The 17,321-nt window shown below is 38.6% G+C and overlaps 1 protein-coding gene across 2 annotated transcripts; it reads left to right on the top strand.

Annotated features, from left to right (window-relative positions):
• Nucleotides 1–186: 186 nt before the first annotated feature.
• Nucleotides 187–15,448, top strand: LOC130571313 (constitutive coactivator of PPAR-gamma-like protein 1 homolog). Of its 2 annotated transcripts, none has more exons than XM_057362203.1 (17): nucleotides 187–1,063; nucleotides 2,558–2,804; nucleotides 3,051–3,133; nucleotides 3,931–4,059; nucleotides 4,614–4,704; nucleotides 5,446–5,525; nucleotides 6,266–6,522; nucleotides 6,877–6,961; nucleotides 7,086–7,307; nucleotides 7,436–7,607; nucleotides 10,643–10,892; nucleotides 11,433–11,547; nucleotides 12,863–13,072; nucleotides 13,286–13,475; nucleotides 14,205–14,343; nucleotides 14,597–14,693; nucleotides 15,123–15,448. In XM_057362203.1, exons 1-17 carry the CDS (start codon nucleotides 590–592, stop codon nucleotides 15,426–15,428), a joined length of 3,147 nt encoding a protein of 1,048 aa, XP_057218186.1. In that variant the 5' UTR covers nucleotides 187–589; the 3' UTR covers nucleotides 15,429–15,448. The 2 variants fall into 2 exon arrangements, with proteins under 2 accessions (XP_057218186.1, XP_057218185.1); XM_057362202.1 differs by having other exon boundaries at nucleotides 192–1,063; nucleotides 14,202–14,343.
• The last annotated feature ends 1,873 nt before the right edge of the window (nucleotides 15,449–17,321 follow it).

The raw sequence follows: 17,321 nt of genomic DNA, 5'->3' as shown, positions 1-17,321 counted from the left end.
TAGTGCTTGGACCACAGAGCTAACAACAGAAGTCCACTGAAAAAAACGTAAACACGAGCACTAAATAAATAATAGCTTAATTCTGAAAACTATCACACAATGCCTCTCACGGTTGAAGTAAAAATAAGTAATACGTGGATTGGGGAAATTATTAAATATATACTGAGATAATAATAATGTTCATTGAGCAAGTTTCGTTAGTAAACTGAACTGAACATGCAACAGTTCTCCGAGCCGCGCCCACTAAACTCCAGACTCCTCCTTCAGTGTGACTGCACGCGCCCTGCGTCGCCTGCACTCGTCTTTCCCTCACACCAGATACATCCAGAACGCAGACATGGCTCCGTAAGGGTGCACATGGCGGCTTACAGCCATGAACCAAAAAACAACTCACCAAAAACTACAGATGCATCTCCGATCTGATTGATTTTCGACCGATCAACTTACACATCCGTCGCAATATCTCTTCAATCCGGTTTTCAGTAGGCTACTCGGGAGAAGCTGCCGCTCGCAACTCTCTCTATCCATTTCCAACAGACATTTTTACCTTCCTTAATAACAGTTAATATCACTTCCCGAGGCAGCAGTTATGGGTGTACAAGGTTTCCAGGAGTACATTGAAAAGCATTGCCCTAACGCCGTGGTGCCGGTGGAGCTTCAGAAGCTCGCCCGAGGAAGTCTGGTCGGCGGCGGCCGGCAGAGACCCCCTCAAACTCCGCTGCGGTTGCTGGTGGACGCCGAGAACTGCCTGCACCGGCTGTACGGAGGCTTTTACACCGACTGGGTGAGCGGGGGCCAGTGGAACCACATGCTCGGGTATCTCGCGGCTCTCGCTAAAGCCTGTTTCAACGGCAACATCGAGCTTCTAGTGTGCTTTAATGGCGCCCTGGAAAAAGGCCGCCTCCACGAGTGGGTCAAGCGACAGGTGAACGAGAGGCAGACCGCTCAGCAGATCATCAGCCACGTCCAGAATAAGGGAACACCGCCGCCCAAGGTCTGGTTCTTGCCTCCGGTGTGCATGGCCCACTGCATCCGTCTGGCGCTCCTCAGGTTTCGCATCGGGGTGAGTGTAGCGGCAGATGCTGGTTGTGTTGTTGCCATCTGCCCTATTTGCAGCCATTAGCTTAGCAGAAGTGGAGCCCGATAAAGTAGACGGGTTGTCAGCTAGGAGCCCGATTTCTGGATCAAACGAGGTATACAAATGACGTGATGTCAAGACCTGCCCTGGTTTGCGTGTTGTAATGAATTATGCGTACAGAAATTAAAAGCAGGGTCAGCACACGCATTGTTTAAAGCTGTTTAATATGTAAATAGTTTTGCCTGACTACCTCGATAACGTGTTTGTTGATGAGCTATTTATTGGTGAACACGTTGTTCAAAGTCACAGGTGCACGGCTTTGTCACCCAGCAGACTGACATTAGTGGGTGTGCAGGGGTGATCAGTTCAGTCCTTCAATAAACATTACAAGTCAGCAACCTTAGCCTTAATCCAACTTGGACTGGGACCTGTTTGGCATGCTGGTGGTATCTGGTCAGATCTCATTTCCACGGGCATTTGGGGGACCCAAAGAGAAGCCAAAAGTACGGATTTGACGTTGCTTGGAAGTTACTGTTTGTCCGTCTGTTTGTGACTGTAATGATCGTAGAAATTATGGAGTATAAAACATTATGGCAAATCCGAAATTGTGTAGCGTTTAATATTTAGTACAAATTAGTATTCAACATTCATGCACTAGAAACCTCCCTTAGCTCCAAAATATTAAAGATGCTTTTCTCCAATAAATGCACGATTTATGTGCAAATAGTAAAATGTCTGAATGTTTATGCATTTTAACCTTCTGTGACTGAAATGTAGATGTCATGCCATGCAAACCTCTCATAATACAAAAACAACACATATTTATGTGCGAATGCAAAAATAAAGCTATGTAGTAGAAGGCTGTGCTGGCAAAAGGAAAGCGTCACCTCGTCTCTTCTGTGATTGGCTGCTTTGTCACAGGATAGTAATCACTGCCCTGTGATTGGCTGCTGCGTCACAGGATCCGTGATTGGTCGCCTGCTCCACTGCGTCACTTCTGCTGAGATTTATTAGCCCCATAGGCTGTGACCAAGTTTGTGGGCCGCGTTCTGAAAAAAGAGATGCATGTTTAAGTTTAGAGGCACATGACTTCTGAGATTCGTTGCATTTATTTTTGAAAGTGCGTTGAACATTTAAGAATAGTTCTGGGTTAATATTTATGCAGGAAGTGGAAGTTATTTCCTACTTATCTTTTGTACTGAATCATTTTAATGCGCAACAAAAATTTTCATAAATGAATTCATATGTTTCTCAAGTTATTTACCCATAATAGGAAATTGTTTACATTTGATACTGGCTTTTTCCTTTAAAAAAAATAATACATTAAAACTGACCCAATATAATACAATAAATAACATTTCCCATGGAAAGCATGCTGCACCTTTTCACTGAAATCTGAAAAACACTGTGTTATAGCGAGGTCCATCATTTGTTTCAGGTCTTCTAATAAACCCTCCTTTAATTTGCTTCCTATCTCAGGTTGTCCAGACCACCGAGGACCATCACCAGGAAGTAATTGCCTTATTCAGAGAAAATGGGTTCCATGGTTTGGTGGCTTATGATTCTGACTACGCCCTGTGCAACATCCCATACTACTTTAGCGCTCACGCTCTGAAACTCAGCCGTAATGGCAAAAGCTTGACCACCAGCCAATACCTGATGCATGAAGTTGCCAAGCAGCTTAATCTCAATCCAAATCGTTTTATCATTTTTGCTTCACTTTTAGGTAAGTTCTTTGTTTTGTTATTATACAGGTAATGCATACATATTCATGAAATATTATTATTGTATAATATTGTGGTAATATATTTGTCACATAGAGTAGTCTTGAAATTTACTAATGCAGTTAAAAAGATGCGAAACTGTGATCAGTAACATTGCAAGTACAACACACTGTTTTGTTCATTTTCGTTTCTATATACTGTTAAATATAACTAGATACAGTTTGGTATTTAATAACATTGTATTGAAGGTAATCACATACTGCCTGATGAAGACTTGGCTGCCTTTCACTGGAGTTTACTAGGTCCTGAGCACCCTTTAGCATCCTTGAAGGTAAAGACTTCAATATAATTTTGATGTTGTACAAAAAATTACCCTAAAACTCTATAAAATGCTCTATCATTTATAAGTCGCTTCGCATTATTTTGACTGTTTACTGAGGCTTTCTGCATTGAGAATGGAAGCAGCAGCAATAAGACTTCAATGAGATTTACTCAGTAACAAGCCGTTGTGACCAGTTTCCTTGACAACCAGATTGAAATGATGTCTGGCAAATAACTTATCAGGACCATGCAAAATCACTTCAGCATTGTCCTCAGTATGTACCCTTATTCTTTTTAATACTTTCTTCAGTAGTCTCAGAATCTTGCACAAGCAAATCCAGCCATCTGCAACTATGAAGGTTGAGCTGAAGAAAAGAGGAATGGCTTTATGTGTGTAACCTTGTGTCAGCTTGGCAGATGGCATTATTGATTCACTGTGAGCAATAATAGAGCTCGGTTTTAACACTTCCACAGATTTGTGCATAATCTGTCCCTTTTTGTCATTGATTCTATCCAAAATTGTCACCATAAGATGTCACGTGACGGCCCTCATCCGACTACACACTTTGCCCCGTTCACTGTGAGGATTGCACAAGGAAGCATCAGGGCCACTAATGCCCTGTTCACACTAGACTTTCAGCATGTGAAATCATAGAATGTTGTTGTCTTTTTGTTTTGCAGGGTCATGCTTCAATATGGAAATGCATGTTCTTTTGAAATATGTATTAAGATATATGTTAGATTATGTACTGCGATGAAGCCAACCTTTTGCTGGGAGTGTGATGGGTTCTTTTATTTCTGATACAGGTCCGTGCTCACCAGCTTGTCCTTCCTCCCTGTGATGTTGTCATAAGGGCCGTGGCCGACTATGTCCGCAACCTACAAGATGTCAGTGACCTGGAGGCTATTGCTAAAGACATCTTTAAGCACTCTCAGGTAACAACATATTGAACTCTCTGTAAATCGCTTTGGATAAAAGGGTCTGCTAAATGACTAACATATTGTTTGATAGATTATTGGTGACTGATTATCTCAAATCAGAAGCATTAAAGGGATAGTTCACCCAAAAATGAAAATTCTGTCATCATTTACTCACCCTCAGATAATCTAAACCTGTATAAATTTCACAAACGAAGATATCTGTGAGAATGTCTGTAACCAAACAGGTCTGACCCCCCATTTAATGCCATAGTAGGGAAAATAAATATTATGGGAGTCAATAGGGGATGAGATCTGTTTAGTTACTGACATTCTTCCAGATATCTTCCTTTGTGTTCAGCAGAACAAAGAATTTTATACAGGTTTGGAACAACCTGGGGGTGAGTAAATGATGGCAGAATTTTCTTTTTTTGGTGAACTGTTCCTTTAACAGCCTTCAGAATTTGTCTTTCGTGTTTCATGAATGAAAGCAAATAATGAGGTTGTTTAAGTGATGATTGAATTTTAATTTGTGAGGTGGACTGACCTTTTAATGCTGTTTATGTATTTAGTCCAGAACAGATGACAAATTCGTACGTTTCAAACAAGCAGTGGAGTATTATACCACCGCGAGCAAACCCCTTCACTTCCCGCACTATTTAGGTAAGATCATCAGTTATTTTTGTTTAAATCTTTCTGCCTTATTTTCTACCTGTTCCTATTGATGTATGCTTGCTGAATTCTTAGAACATGGCATGACAACAAGGTGTTTCATTCTCAGTCGATGTTGTGTTTTCATGTCCGTGATTGAAGCCAGGATTTAAAGCACATGGTGTCTCTCAATCATCGGTCTCAGTGCTCACAGTAATGTGAGAAATTTTCCCACTTGCCTTGGACCTTGTGCGCACTTTGGAATGGCTGTTGTGCCCTGTGCATACAAATAGGCATCTTCAGAAAAGACTCTTGCATAGAGGGTGCTAGTCTGGAAAAACTCCTCCGCTCAGTTGGAAAGTTTCAACAGGTTCATTGAAGGGGTGTATATAGAACATTATGAGCAAAAAGAAAACCTAAATTAATGTCACATTTAATTTATGAGAGCATGTTTGACACATTTTTGTTTTAGACAGGTCAACCGTTTAAATAATTTTGCTGTGGTCAGAAGGGTTTAATGACAAACACATGAGCTGTGTTTCACTTACATCTCTACATTTCTATGCCTGGACATGTTTAAATGACTCAAGAGTGGGTGGACGGGTGGTGTTGAGAAAACCGAAAGAAATTTCAGTCAGTAAAAAACAATGGTATATTTGTCGGGAATGACTGTTTCTGTTATTCTTTCCAAATTCTTGTACTTGTTCAGTTTTGGTGTATATTTAAACCAGACTGAACCCTTACATTACACAGTCAGACCAAATCAGATGGGAGGGCCAGCAGCACCACAGATGCTTAACATTCCACAGACCTCCCTTCCTGGCAAACCTGGGGTGAGTATCAGCACCGCTGCTTTAGACTCCATTTCTCCATTATGTCTGCAGCTAAAAACCAAAAACTGAAAAATACTACACCTGATGTTTTTCACAACTTTAGGTTTTGTTAAATGTCTGCAAAGGTGCATTCTTCAGATGTAATTATTGTTATAACAATTTTATTAAAGGGATAGTTCACCCAAAAATTGACATTCTGTCTTGCTTTATCCATCCTCACGTCACTCCAAGCCTGTATGACTATCTTCTGCAAAACACAAGATATTGAAGAATGTTGGTAACCGAACCAAACAACATTGGACCCCATTGAGTTCTAATTTATGGACACAAAACCACTGACACAATTGACAAAATATATTAATTTGTGTTTAATAGTCATATAATAAATGTTTTTATTTTTGTATGAATGATCCCTTTAAAAAGAATAAATAAAACTGGAAACATATCGTTTAATTCAAATATATAGCCAGGACAAGTTATTTCACTGCATAAGCACATCTTGTTACATTTGTTTTGGATTTGTTGTATCTGTTCCGGTGAGATCTGAAATTTGTTGGATCTGTTCCGGTGAGATCTGAAATGATCTCATTTGGCAATAGCCTGCTGAGGGCTGTAAATACAATAACATTGTAAACTGGCGTCAGAAGCCGAATCATTAAATTCCTAACAATTCCCATCTGTAATTATGATCTGTTCTGTTCTGAATGACTCACAAACAATACTTCTATTCATTCCCCAAGGTCCAGCATGGCTTTTCTGGCCCTCCAATGGCCGAACCCGCACGTGAATTGAACGCATCGGGTAAAGGGCTCCTAGATCAGAACAACTACAGCAACATTCCTCACGACGGGAAGCAGCACACGCCACTGTACGAGAGGTTGTCCCCCATCAACCCGGCTCACGGCGGCAGCTCCAACCACACGGATCCAGCCTTTTTCACCACCTCCTCCACCTCGTCCTCTTCAGAGAATGAGGAAAACACAGGCTTCACTGCCAAGTTAGTGTCCGACCGACAGCAGGGGAATGTATGTGGGATAGCTGTGCCATGTTTCAAAAACATCTGTTTTCAAGTTCCATTCTTTTTGGCTGTTTTGGAGAGTGGATTTGAGGGAAGCTTTGATGTTCTTTAAATATTCTGGTTGTGCTAACTTTTAAATATTAAAGTTTTATTAAATATTAAAATTCTACAATTTGCCTGAACCACATAATGTTACAGACGGCATGCTTTATTTTGTAGTTTAATCTCTAAACCTTTTCCATTATTTATAAATTCTTGTTTTTATTTAATTTCTTTTTGTGTATTATTCTTGTTACTGATAAATCTTAACCTCATTAATTTGATCAAATATAGTCATGTAAGTGACCATAGGGGATGGGACAAGCAGAGAAATCAGATGGACAACATCCCAGAAGGAGACAATGGGGACCAAAACACAGTAGGTCCAATTATTAGCTCTGCATGTTACCAGTTACAGAATTCCTAAATGAATGTTACAAACAAAAAATGCAAGACACCTTGAGAAAATGATGTAATGCTCAGTTTATTCTGATTTCTTTCAGTCTGATCCTTCTGTGACCTCCCCTGTCAACCAAGGCCTGGAGGTCAGAGATCACGTAGGGGTCAACGCCCAGATCCCATCCCTTCTTTCGATGCCAACGAGAAACCACATGGATATTACAACTCCTCCTTTACCCCTGGTGGCACCCGAGGTGCTGCGGGTCGCTGAGCACAGACACAAAAGGGGCCTCATGTACCCGTACATCTACCATGTTCTCACCAAGGTCAGCTTTTAGCTACTAGAAACTCTGGTGTAAGACTGAATATGAAATATGCATTTCATTTAGATTTAGAAATGACTTATGATGTACTGTTTGGTTGTATGTTGATGCTTAATGGTTGTTTCTTTCAGGGTGAGATTAAGCTATCAGTCACCATTGAGGACGAAGCTAACAAAGACCTGCCCTCCGCGGTGCAACTGTACCGGCCAATCCGTCAGTATGTTTACGGGGTTCTCTTCAGCCTCGCCGAGGCCAAAAAGAGGGCGGAGAGACTCGCCATGAGAAGGAATCGCCTTCCTGAATGTGAGTGAATTTATGTGCTGGACAGAAGCTTTTATCCAAAATCACCTACAGTGCATTAAAGCTACTTTTTATTATGTATGTGCATTCCCTGGGAATTGAACTTGTGACCTTGGCATTGCCAGTGCAATGCTCTGCCAGCTACAGAATCATGAAAATCTTCAGCTATAATGACACTTAGTTGTCCTTTTCTAGACCAGAAGAAAGCTACCTTTGTAAACAAACTGAAAGTCAGTGTTTGATATTGATATATGCAATGTCTGTCCAACCAGTCTTCCATTTGCAGTACAAACTCAAACCAGGAAGAATGTTGTAGATTTTTCTTTCGTTTGTCTAGATTTCTACTATTCTGAATGTCTACTGTACATTCTCTCAAGGGTTTTTTGATGAGGCTGAGCGAGACTGACTTTATTCAGTGAGCATGCTTGAGTGTAGACATGATCTTGTTATTCCTGCCGGTAACTACAAATTAATTTGAGTCATTTGCATAATTCAAGAACTAACATTGCCTATTGCTAACACTGCCTCCGTGGAAAGGTTGCATACAAGACATGAATCGGCAATATTTTTTGGATATGTTTTTTTTCATTCTACATAACTTCTACTCATCTCAGCAATTTGTATATTCATTGCTTTATAAAAGATTAAGTAGACTTCACACATTTTACATTTAGCTTAAGATCGGTTGTAATGTGATTCACTTAAGAGCAGTGGCGGAGCTAGAGTTTTATATATGGGGTGGCCAGGGGGTGGCCAAGGCTACTTCAGGGGTCCACAGACCATGACAGAAAAGGGGTGTGTAACCCTGACCTGGCATCAAATTATAAAAATAAATCCCAGGATTGCTGATAAGAGATGCAAGTGATAATTTACTTCTAAATGTATGTAGATGAAATAAATAATAAAATCTAAATAATGAAAATGTTGAAAACATAGTTTAACCCTGATAACTTGTTTAATTTATACCGAAACAAAGCAGCCACCAGAGGGGTCTTTAAATTGATGTGGATCAGAGCAGCACATATCTGATAAAACATAAACTCATTTGATAGATACTCAATGATAAACTCATTAAAACAAAATCATTGATGCTGATTATTGCCCTTGATGTTGTCATCTTGATTATTACTTTCAGATATTAGGATACATGAACACTTGTCACACGCTTTACATGCTACAAAACAAGCCGAGAAGCGTTATGAATTATTGTATTGCTGTTTTATTGCTTTTTTGATTCTCTAAGGAACATAAAAAGCAGTTATTCAAACGGGAAATATGTAGAAAACAAACAAAGAACATCCAACATCACTAAAACACTCAATGGCTTCGGGTAATACAGTAAAGAGTCTGACTAATGAATCTCTTTCTTACATCGTATCTGTACGCGGTTAATGATAAACTTTTTGAGTGTGACGCACCTCAGCACAGCTCTTCTTCACCGGTGAATCATTTAAACGCCTCTGATTGGTCAGAGCATTCATACCCTGAACTTGATTGGCTGTAATGCTCAAAGCTGTAGCAGAGCAAAGAAGCTGTCATCCACATTCGTTCATTTTCACCTAATCTTATTTAGATTGCGACTGTCATAGCTAGTTTTTTTTATTATGCATGGACTGTTTTTCCCCTTTTGTCTTTAACTTGAAGAGCAGATTTGTTCACCTTGTTGTCATTTTTTCCAAAGCCTCTGTTAATTTCCGACCCTGATGTAAACAATGTATGTTATGTTGGGAACCGATTTACTATCTGTTAATGGAGCCTAACATAAACTTACACAATGAAAAGTTGTTAAGGAATCCTAAAGCCACGGCTAAAGAGGGAAACTTATTTCTTACTTCTAAAGTTTGTATTAAGTACACCTGCTTAGAATGTTAAAATAAATAGAGGATCTCTCCCAACACTGTTTATATTTATCTAAGGTTAGAAAACGCTGGGAAAACTTTACATTTACGCAACATTTAAAAGTGTTAGAAAGTAGGTAGATAACACTATAATGGTATGGTTAAACAAAAAAACGTACCTGGCTGGGTCGGACTTGAAATGGCTAGCAAGCAAGCGGGTACTTTTGAATATTCCGTTTGTTTAACAAATTGCAGCGGTCCATTTGCGTCGTTTCTCTCTTCGTCAGTCTTTAAAAAGAAATCTCAGATTTCGCGCTGTACAATCCATCCAACTTTTTTCCGTTCTCAACTAGACTCGCTTGAATTTCGTGTGCGGTGACGTCTCGTGCAAGCATGGGTCCCGAACGTCAAAATAAAAGCGTTGTTCAACGAGAGATGAAATCAGATGTCAATCAACATAAGTAGCGAATCAAATTTTGGGGTGGCACCCAGGGTGGCCAATTGGATGTCAGGGGTATTCAGTGCCACCTTGGACCCCCCTCTGGCTCCGCCACTGCTTCAGAGCTGGTTGGTTTAGTTCAAGGCTGGGTATACTTCAGAGAAAATGAATGGGGGGAAAATACTGAAAGTGGATGTTTTCTGTCAAAACTAGAAATATAAATTCTTAGGGAATTGATTTTTTGCCAATATATTGAATCATATGTTTATATTTTACTAAACCCCTGATGATAAAGTCCGGACATCAGAAAAATGCCATTCTACACAAGTTTTCTATTTTAAAAGAGATGCATTACGGATGCACGACAACATACTTTGTAGGATTTCTGTGAATTAAAATGAACAAACCAGAAGCAGTAATACACAACAAATGCAGAAGGAATGGCTCTTCATAGACCGCAAAGTAGTTATTATTTTTATTTTCATGTGCCCATTTATGAGGAATATAAGACACATATATAAAATATAAAAACACACAAAAATGCTTTAAAACCTTTGAGACTTAACATGTGTATTTAAATATACTGACATCTAACTTTTCAGTATAGTAAAAAAAACCTTGATTTTTTTCATCTTAAGGTTGACATTTGCATGGAATTGCCCTCTTACATTTACGTTTATTTATAAAAATAACATTATCATAAGGAAGCCAGCCGTTTTAAGGCTGCATCACAACCACATTTTTGTCTTCTGCCTCTGTAGATCCAGCAGTGATAATAAAAGAATGGGCGGCTTACAAAGGCAAATCTCCACACACCCCTGAACTAGTGGAGGCTCTTCCCTTCAGAGAATGGACCTGCCCTAACCTGAAGAAACTCTGGCTGGGCAAGGCAGTAGAGGACAAGAACCGGCGGATGAGAGCTTTCCTGGCCTGTATAAGGTCAGACACTCCAGCCATGCTGAACCCTGCCAATGTTCCCACCCCACTCATGGTGCTGTGCTGCGTTCTACGGTAAGCATCAACACATACAAACACTTTTGACGTATTGGCAAGGCAGTTAACTTATAACTTGAAGGGACAGTTTACACAAAAATAGAAATTGTCATCATTTACTCACCCTCGAGTTGTTCCTAACCTGTATAAATGTCTTTGTTCTGATGAACACAGAGAAGGATTTTTGAAAAAATGCTTGTAACCAAACAGTTCTTGGCCACCATTGACTACCATAGTAGGAAGAAATTACAATGGTAGTCAAAAGTGCCCCAGAACTGTTTAGTTTTCTACATTCTTCGCAACTATGGTAGTCAAAGAACGGTTTGGTTACAAACATTTTTCCAAATATCTTTGAACAAAGAAATGTATACAGATTTGGATCAATTTGAGGGTGAGTAAATGAAGACAGAATTTCATTTTTGGGTGAACTGTTCCTTTAATCTGTGTAAGATTCTGTATTAAGTACATTCTATCGGCTTACACCATCACAGAAGGGGCTTCAGATATTAGCTATTGTATATTTGTAATATTTCACCCCCCCTTTTTGTTTTGCCTCAGGTTTATGTTACAATGGCCAGGAGTAAGAATTTTGCGTCGTAACGAACTTGATGCTTTCCTAGCTCAAGCACTTTCTCCTAAACTTTATGAGCCTGACCAGCTGCAGGACCTCAAGGTGATTTGTATGGAGATTGTTGGATGAGGAGTGTCCGGAGAACACTGGCAACCCCGCATTAAAGTCCTCTTCACATCATGCCCAATGCGACTAAATTGCATAAATATTCAGATTTATTGTGAATGGGCTATTGAGGAATAATATATAAATATTAATTCATTCAGAAATTGATATTTTGTCGCTGTGTACTCATTCTCTTGCTGTTTTAAACTTTTATGACTGATTTCTTTGGACACAGTCATGAGCACTTCCATATAATGTCCTATGATGAACATTTTCTCGTTCTAGTAGAAAGTTCAGCAGAAAATACAAATTCTGTCAATTTATTCACGTTCATGTGGTTCAAGACCTGTTTATGACTTTATTCAGTGGAACACAAAAGAAGATATTTTGACAAATTTCTTTGTGGTTTTGTGTCCATACAACGATAGGGTACGATGTTGTTTGGCTACCAGCGTTCTTCAAAATATCTTCTTTTGTGTTCTGTAGAAGAAAGAAAGTCATACAGGTTTGGAATGACATGAGGGTGAGTAAATGATGACATAAGTTCAGTTTTGGGTGAACTTTTCCTTTAAGGCAGTTAAATACGATCACAATCTGAGATCAGGTTTTGTCATTTTAAAGCTTGTCGACCTTAGTTCTCGACCAGAAAAACATCACAAAAGAGAGAAAGTCATAAGCGTTTGAAACGACATGAGGGAATGTAAATGACAAAATTGGGACTCTTTTAATAAGTAATTGGGAGAATTGTCTCTTTACGTTTACCAATTTGTAGATTATTCTGATAAAAACCTTTTTATATTTTTTTAGAGCAATAAGTTTGAGTTTCAAAAATGAAGGATTGTGTTTTCTCGGGCACTTCTGGTTTTGTAAGAATGCTTGCAGGGCTTTGGCCATTATGCTTTGTAAAAGCATGTTTAGGTTTGGTAGTTGGCTTTGCAAGACCTTTTTTGTGGTCTTTTTGTGTAGATGGTTTACAAAGCTTTATTTTTTTCAAAGCTTATTTCAGTCTGTTTGGCTACGTGAGCTTATAACCTCGTTTAAAAACACGACGTGAACCATCCACACGCTGTGTCGTACTGTATGTCTGTGTCGGCTCTGTTTTGTACGCGCTTCGCTGGTGCCAGTGCTGGTTGCTCTTGCTGTTTGTGAATTGTGCATTTACATGTATGACTAGATTAGAATGTGTTCATGCTTGCTTTATGCTTCGGGGTGCAGGGGGTGGCGCTTGTAATCTGCTGGTAGTGTAGCACGTAACATCTTATTTACCCTTAAGAGCATCGTTTGATACTCTCGCTGCATCTGTCGTCTCCAGATTGACAACCTGGATCCACGTGGCGTTCAGCTGGCTGCTCTTTTTATGAGCGGCGTGGATATGGCACTGTTTGCCAATGACGTGTGCGGGCAGCCCATTCCCTGGGAGCACTGCTGTCCGTGGATGTACTTTGATGGCAAGCTGCTACAGAGTAAACTCATCCAGGCCAACAGGGACAAGGCCCCCCTCATTGACCTCTGCGATGGTCAGGTACAGTCAGCACAGCACAGCACCGCCTTGGTCTTTATAATCAAAATAAATCAAAACAAGAAACCCCAATTTATGATTTAGTTTCTTAGATTATTGTAATTTACTGCTTGGCACGATGTATACTGTAATATTTGCTCCATAGTTAATCAAAAATCTACTTCTAAATATGAGGTGCTTTTTGTGTCTTTTTGACGATAATACCTTTGTTCTCAGACGGAGCTGGTTGCCAAGGTGGAGAAGATGCGTCAGAGTATCCTAGAGGGTCTGAACTTCTCTCGGCCACCCCTGCCCCTCACGTTCCCCCCTCCTCCTCCACACGCTATGCCTTTCTACCCTCCCAACAGCACCTTCTACCCACCACCACCTCTGCCCCCATTGCAGGGTAGAGGCAGGCGCATACCTGGTAAGAATGAGAAATTCTTAAATACTTGAAAATGATTTTTTTTCTGTATTATAAGTAACATGCTAAGTATATTTGTAATAACAAAGCTTTAGAAGAAATGTAGCATGTCACACTGCAGGATGTCAACATTCCAAAAGTATTTTCTTTTAACTGATCTAATATTCACAGTGGTAATGTTCTAAAAATAAATTTGTTGGAAAAGTCGGAAGTAAATTGGAGAAGGCCTATTACACGATTAATCGCGATTAATCGTATTAAGAATAAAAGTTTGTGTACATAATATCTGTCTGTGTACTGCCCATATTTATTTTGTATTTATATACACGTACACGTGTATATATTTAGGAAATATTTGCATGCATATATTTATGACCATATATAATTTAAATAATATATAAACATTTATTGATTTTTTTTTTATATTTTTCTTAAGTGTATACTTGTATTTATATTTATATATTTTTAAGTGTATACTTGTATACACTTAAGAAGTGTATACAAGTGTGTTAATATGCACAGTGTGTTAATATGCACAGTACACAGACATGTTATGTGAACACAAACTTTTATTCTGGATGCGATTAATCATGATTAATCGTTTAACAACCCTAAATAGGTGCTAAATAGGTAATATATATTGTTTCTACTTTTCTGTGCTTTCTCTTAATTAACATGTTCAGCCTATTAACTGTAAATGTTTATTCATTTTATTCTTACTCATTGAAGTAGGACTACAAGCCATGTCCTCACAGGGTGGTAAGCTTGAGATTGCAGGCACAGTAGTGGGTCAGTGGGCTGGCACTCGTCGTGGAAGAGGAAGAGCTGCTTTTCCCATACAGGTGGTGTCAGTCGGTGGACCAAACAGAGGGTACGCTTTCTAAAAACATGATGGTTTGTTTTAATGCTGCTGTTTTACATATAAACCCTCTCGTTGTTATTCGTTTCATGCTGTGCTTTGTCTTCTCTTTGTCCTCTAGTTCAAAATTTTCTCTAGTTCTTTTTATTCTGACTGCTTGTTAGGTCATGGTCACTGTCTTTTTTTTTGCCTGTTACATATATATCTGTATTTTCTCATTTAGATGTACTTGTTTTACACTTAAATTGATTTCATTCCTTTTTAGTCGTCCAAGAGGTGTGATTTCCACTCCTATTATAAGAACCTTTGGTCGAGGAACTAAATACCACACGAGAGGTTTTAAGAGTCAAGGAACATACCAGGTGAATCATTGTGTGTATATATGTGTATGTTTATATATATATATACAGTATATATAATATGTTGTATTCGTTAACTAACCTAACATTGAACAATTTAGTTGTGTAACATGTAGTAGTCCTTGTTAATGTTAATACAATTATTCATGATAATAGTTCATGGTGCATTAACTATTGATTTTAAAAATGTATTAGTAAATGCTGAAATGAACATAAATTAAGTTTAATAAATGCTGTAGACGTACATTTAGTATGAATACAATTATTTATATTTTTTGCCTAAAGACAATAAATACTAACATAATTCTTCATATTTTAGCGCATAAAAATTAATGACGGCACAATTTTATGTTGTTATTATTTTGTCAGGTTTTAGCTGGTAGTTTTGTTTAGCGATATGTATTCACTGATCCTTTGAAATTATTTTAACAGACCATGCCATCATATGTTGCCTCAACCAATGATGTGTTTAAAGACAAAAAGAAGCCCAAGCCGGCGGATAAAACAGCACATCTGACCTCCGAAGGGTCCACGGCAGCAGAGAATGGCTTGGAGGGTACAGAAGCAGACCAGCTCGATGGGGACATAGGGGAAAGCGCCCCTAACCAACCTGAAAGTGCCTTTAGCAATGAATCTAAAATGTGCAATACAAATCCTCATTTAAATGCACTAAATGAAGACAGTGAGGCCCACAGAGATGAAGCTCTAGGAGCTGCTGTCTTAAAAACAGAAGAGTAAAACTATTTTTATAGAGAGGGTGAAGGTTGATGGAGGATTGACGGAAGGTTAAAAGTTAGGGAAAATATGGAAGGATGAAGGCCTACAGTCGGTGTACATTTTTTCCTCTTCGAGAGCTCTAAATGAGGACTTAAAAATTGTTGAAATCCCTCTATGATGTCAGCAAGTAAAAACCAGAAGTAAACCAGACGAGTAAACAAGTCATATAGAGAATTTAACCAGTTTAATGATGAAAGACAGTGTTCTCCCTCGTCACTGATATAACGTGTTTCAAACTGGTTACATGAATTTATTTTACTCTATGAAACTTCAGAAATCGAAATACTAATTTTCATTTGCCAGTCTTTTAGTTTAGTAAGATGAGATTCAAGTACCAGTACTTGGCACCATATATAGCCTATATTTGCATCGTAATTGAGTTTGTATTGTCACGGTAAGTGCTTTTTTATTGTTTGAGGACGTAAAACTCACAATTGACAAAAAACAAGAACACATTTCTCACGTGTCATCACCGTGGGTTTATGTGTGTTTGAAAATGTCCGCTTGTTTTGACACAAGTAACTAGTATTAATTCTGCATCTTAAGTTCTGATGAGTTCAATACGTCATACATTAGCGATATATAGGTAAAATGTCAAGAAATGGTTAGAAAAATCTCAAGAGTTGCAGATCTATTGAAAAACACCAATGTCTCTTGCCGTGTTAGAACACGCCATGCATCAGTGATCAATGTGATTTCTTGAATCGAATGTAGAACATTAGTGCAGCTGTCTCGGCTAGACTTTCTGCATGGCTCACAATTAAAAAACGAACAAAAAAAACAAAAAAGGTGTGTAGTTATAATGCATGTTGTCCTATTTCTTCCTTCATTACAAATACTGTGCCCATCTGCGAAATTTAGAAAAGGCTGATAATCCGTAATAGTCCATTAAACTATTAACTGTTAGTCAGTAACTGATTTGCTCTAACCTTAAGTTTATTTTTGTGATTTAGTGACCTCTGTTGTATTTACTCAAAAACATTATCTAGCCACTTTAAATATTGTTAATCCTGGTGTACTCATCACTGTAGACATTATTGTTCTCTGTTTCCGCATTCACACTAGCAAACCATCTCTGAAAAAATGATGTCTAAAAATGGCTTTGATCTTAAATTCTCCCCCTTTTCTTAGCTCGGAACGAGTTTGCGAGACACTCGACCCTCCCGTTCGAGAGTGTAGCCTAAGCAAGTAACTTGTAATCATTTTGATGTTTACTTTAGTGTTTTCGGAACGTATTGTACTAAGAATCATTACTTCTCCATTAATCCTCCTGATGCTTTCCATTGCACATTAGTGATCAGAAATATGGTGTATTCCCCTCAGCCCCCTGCCGCAAGTCTAAGTAGGTTACCTTGATGTAAGTTGATCAGAGTTTCTTCCTAACTCGTGGGTTGTAAAAGAATGAACTACTGTTGGGTTTGAGTGACTGTTGATGGATTGTGGTGTGTTGTATTTGAAAGAAATTGAATGCAACTTACAATGCTTAATAAAAGTCTTTATTCTTTTAGAATAATTCTGCTTCTCGGTGTGTTTTTAAAGGTGAATGGATCTTAAAGTGATAGTTAAACCGAAAATGAAAATTCTCTCATTATTTATTAACTCATTGTGAACCTGTATGACTTTCCTCTGCAGAACACAAAAGATATTTGAAAGAAATTGGAAATCTTTTTGACTTGCATTGGTTTTGTGTCTATACAATAGAAATGAATGTTATAAACGCCGTTTTTCGGTTATTAATATATATATATATATATATATATATTAAACATGTTGTGTTCTGCAGAAGAAAGTAAGTCATACAGGTTTTGCAAGAAGGGGAGTAATAATGACACTTTATTTTTGGGTGAACTATCA

The sequence above is a fragment of the Triplophysa rosa genome, linkage group LG20 (assembly GCF_024868665.1).
Source record: "Triplophysa rosa linkage group LG20, Trosa_1v2, whole genome shotgun sequence".
In the NCBI taxonomy this organism is placed as follows: Eukaryota; Metazoa; Chordata; class Actinopteri; order Cypriniformes; family Nemacheilidae; genus Triplophysa; species Triplophysa rosa.
This window is presented reverse-complemented; position numbering and strand designations above follow the sequence as displayed.

Excerpts from the sequence above, each read along its gene's own strand:
- LOC130571313 (XM_057362202.1), top strand. The coding sequence starts at position 590 with ATGGGTGTACAAGGTTTCCAGGAGTACATTGAAAAGCATTGCCCTAAC. Across the intron at positions 6,962-7,085 it reads ACAATGGGGACCAAAACACA|TCTGATCCTTCTGTGACCTC; the intron begins GTAGGTCCAATT and ends GATTTCTTTCAG. Across the intron at positions 14,344-14,596 it reads GTCGGTGGACCAAACAGAGG|TCGTCCAAGAGGTGTGATTT; the intron begins GTACGCTTTCTA and ends ATTCCTTTTTAG.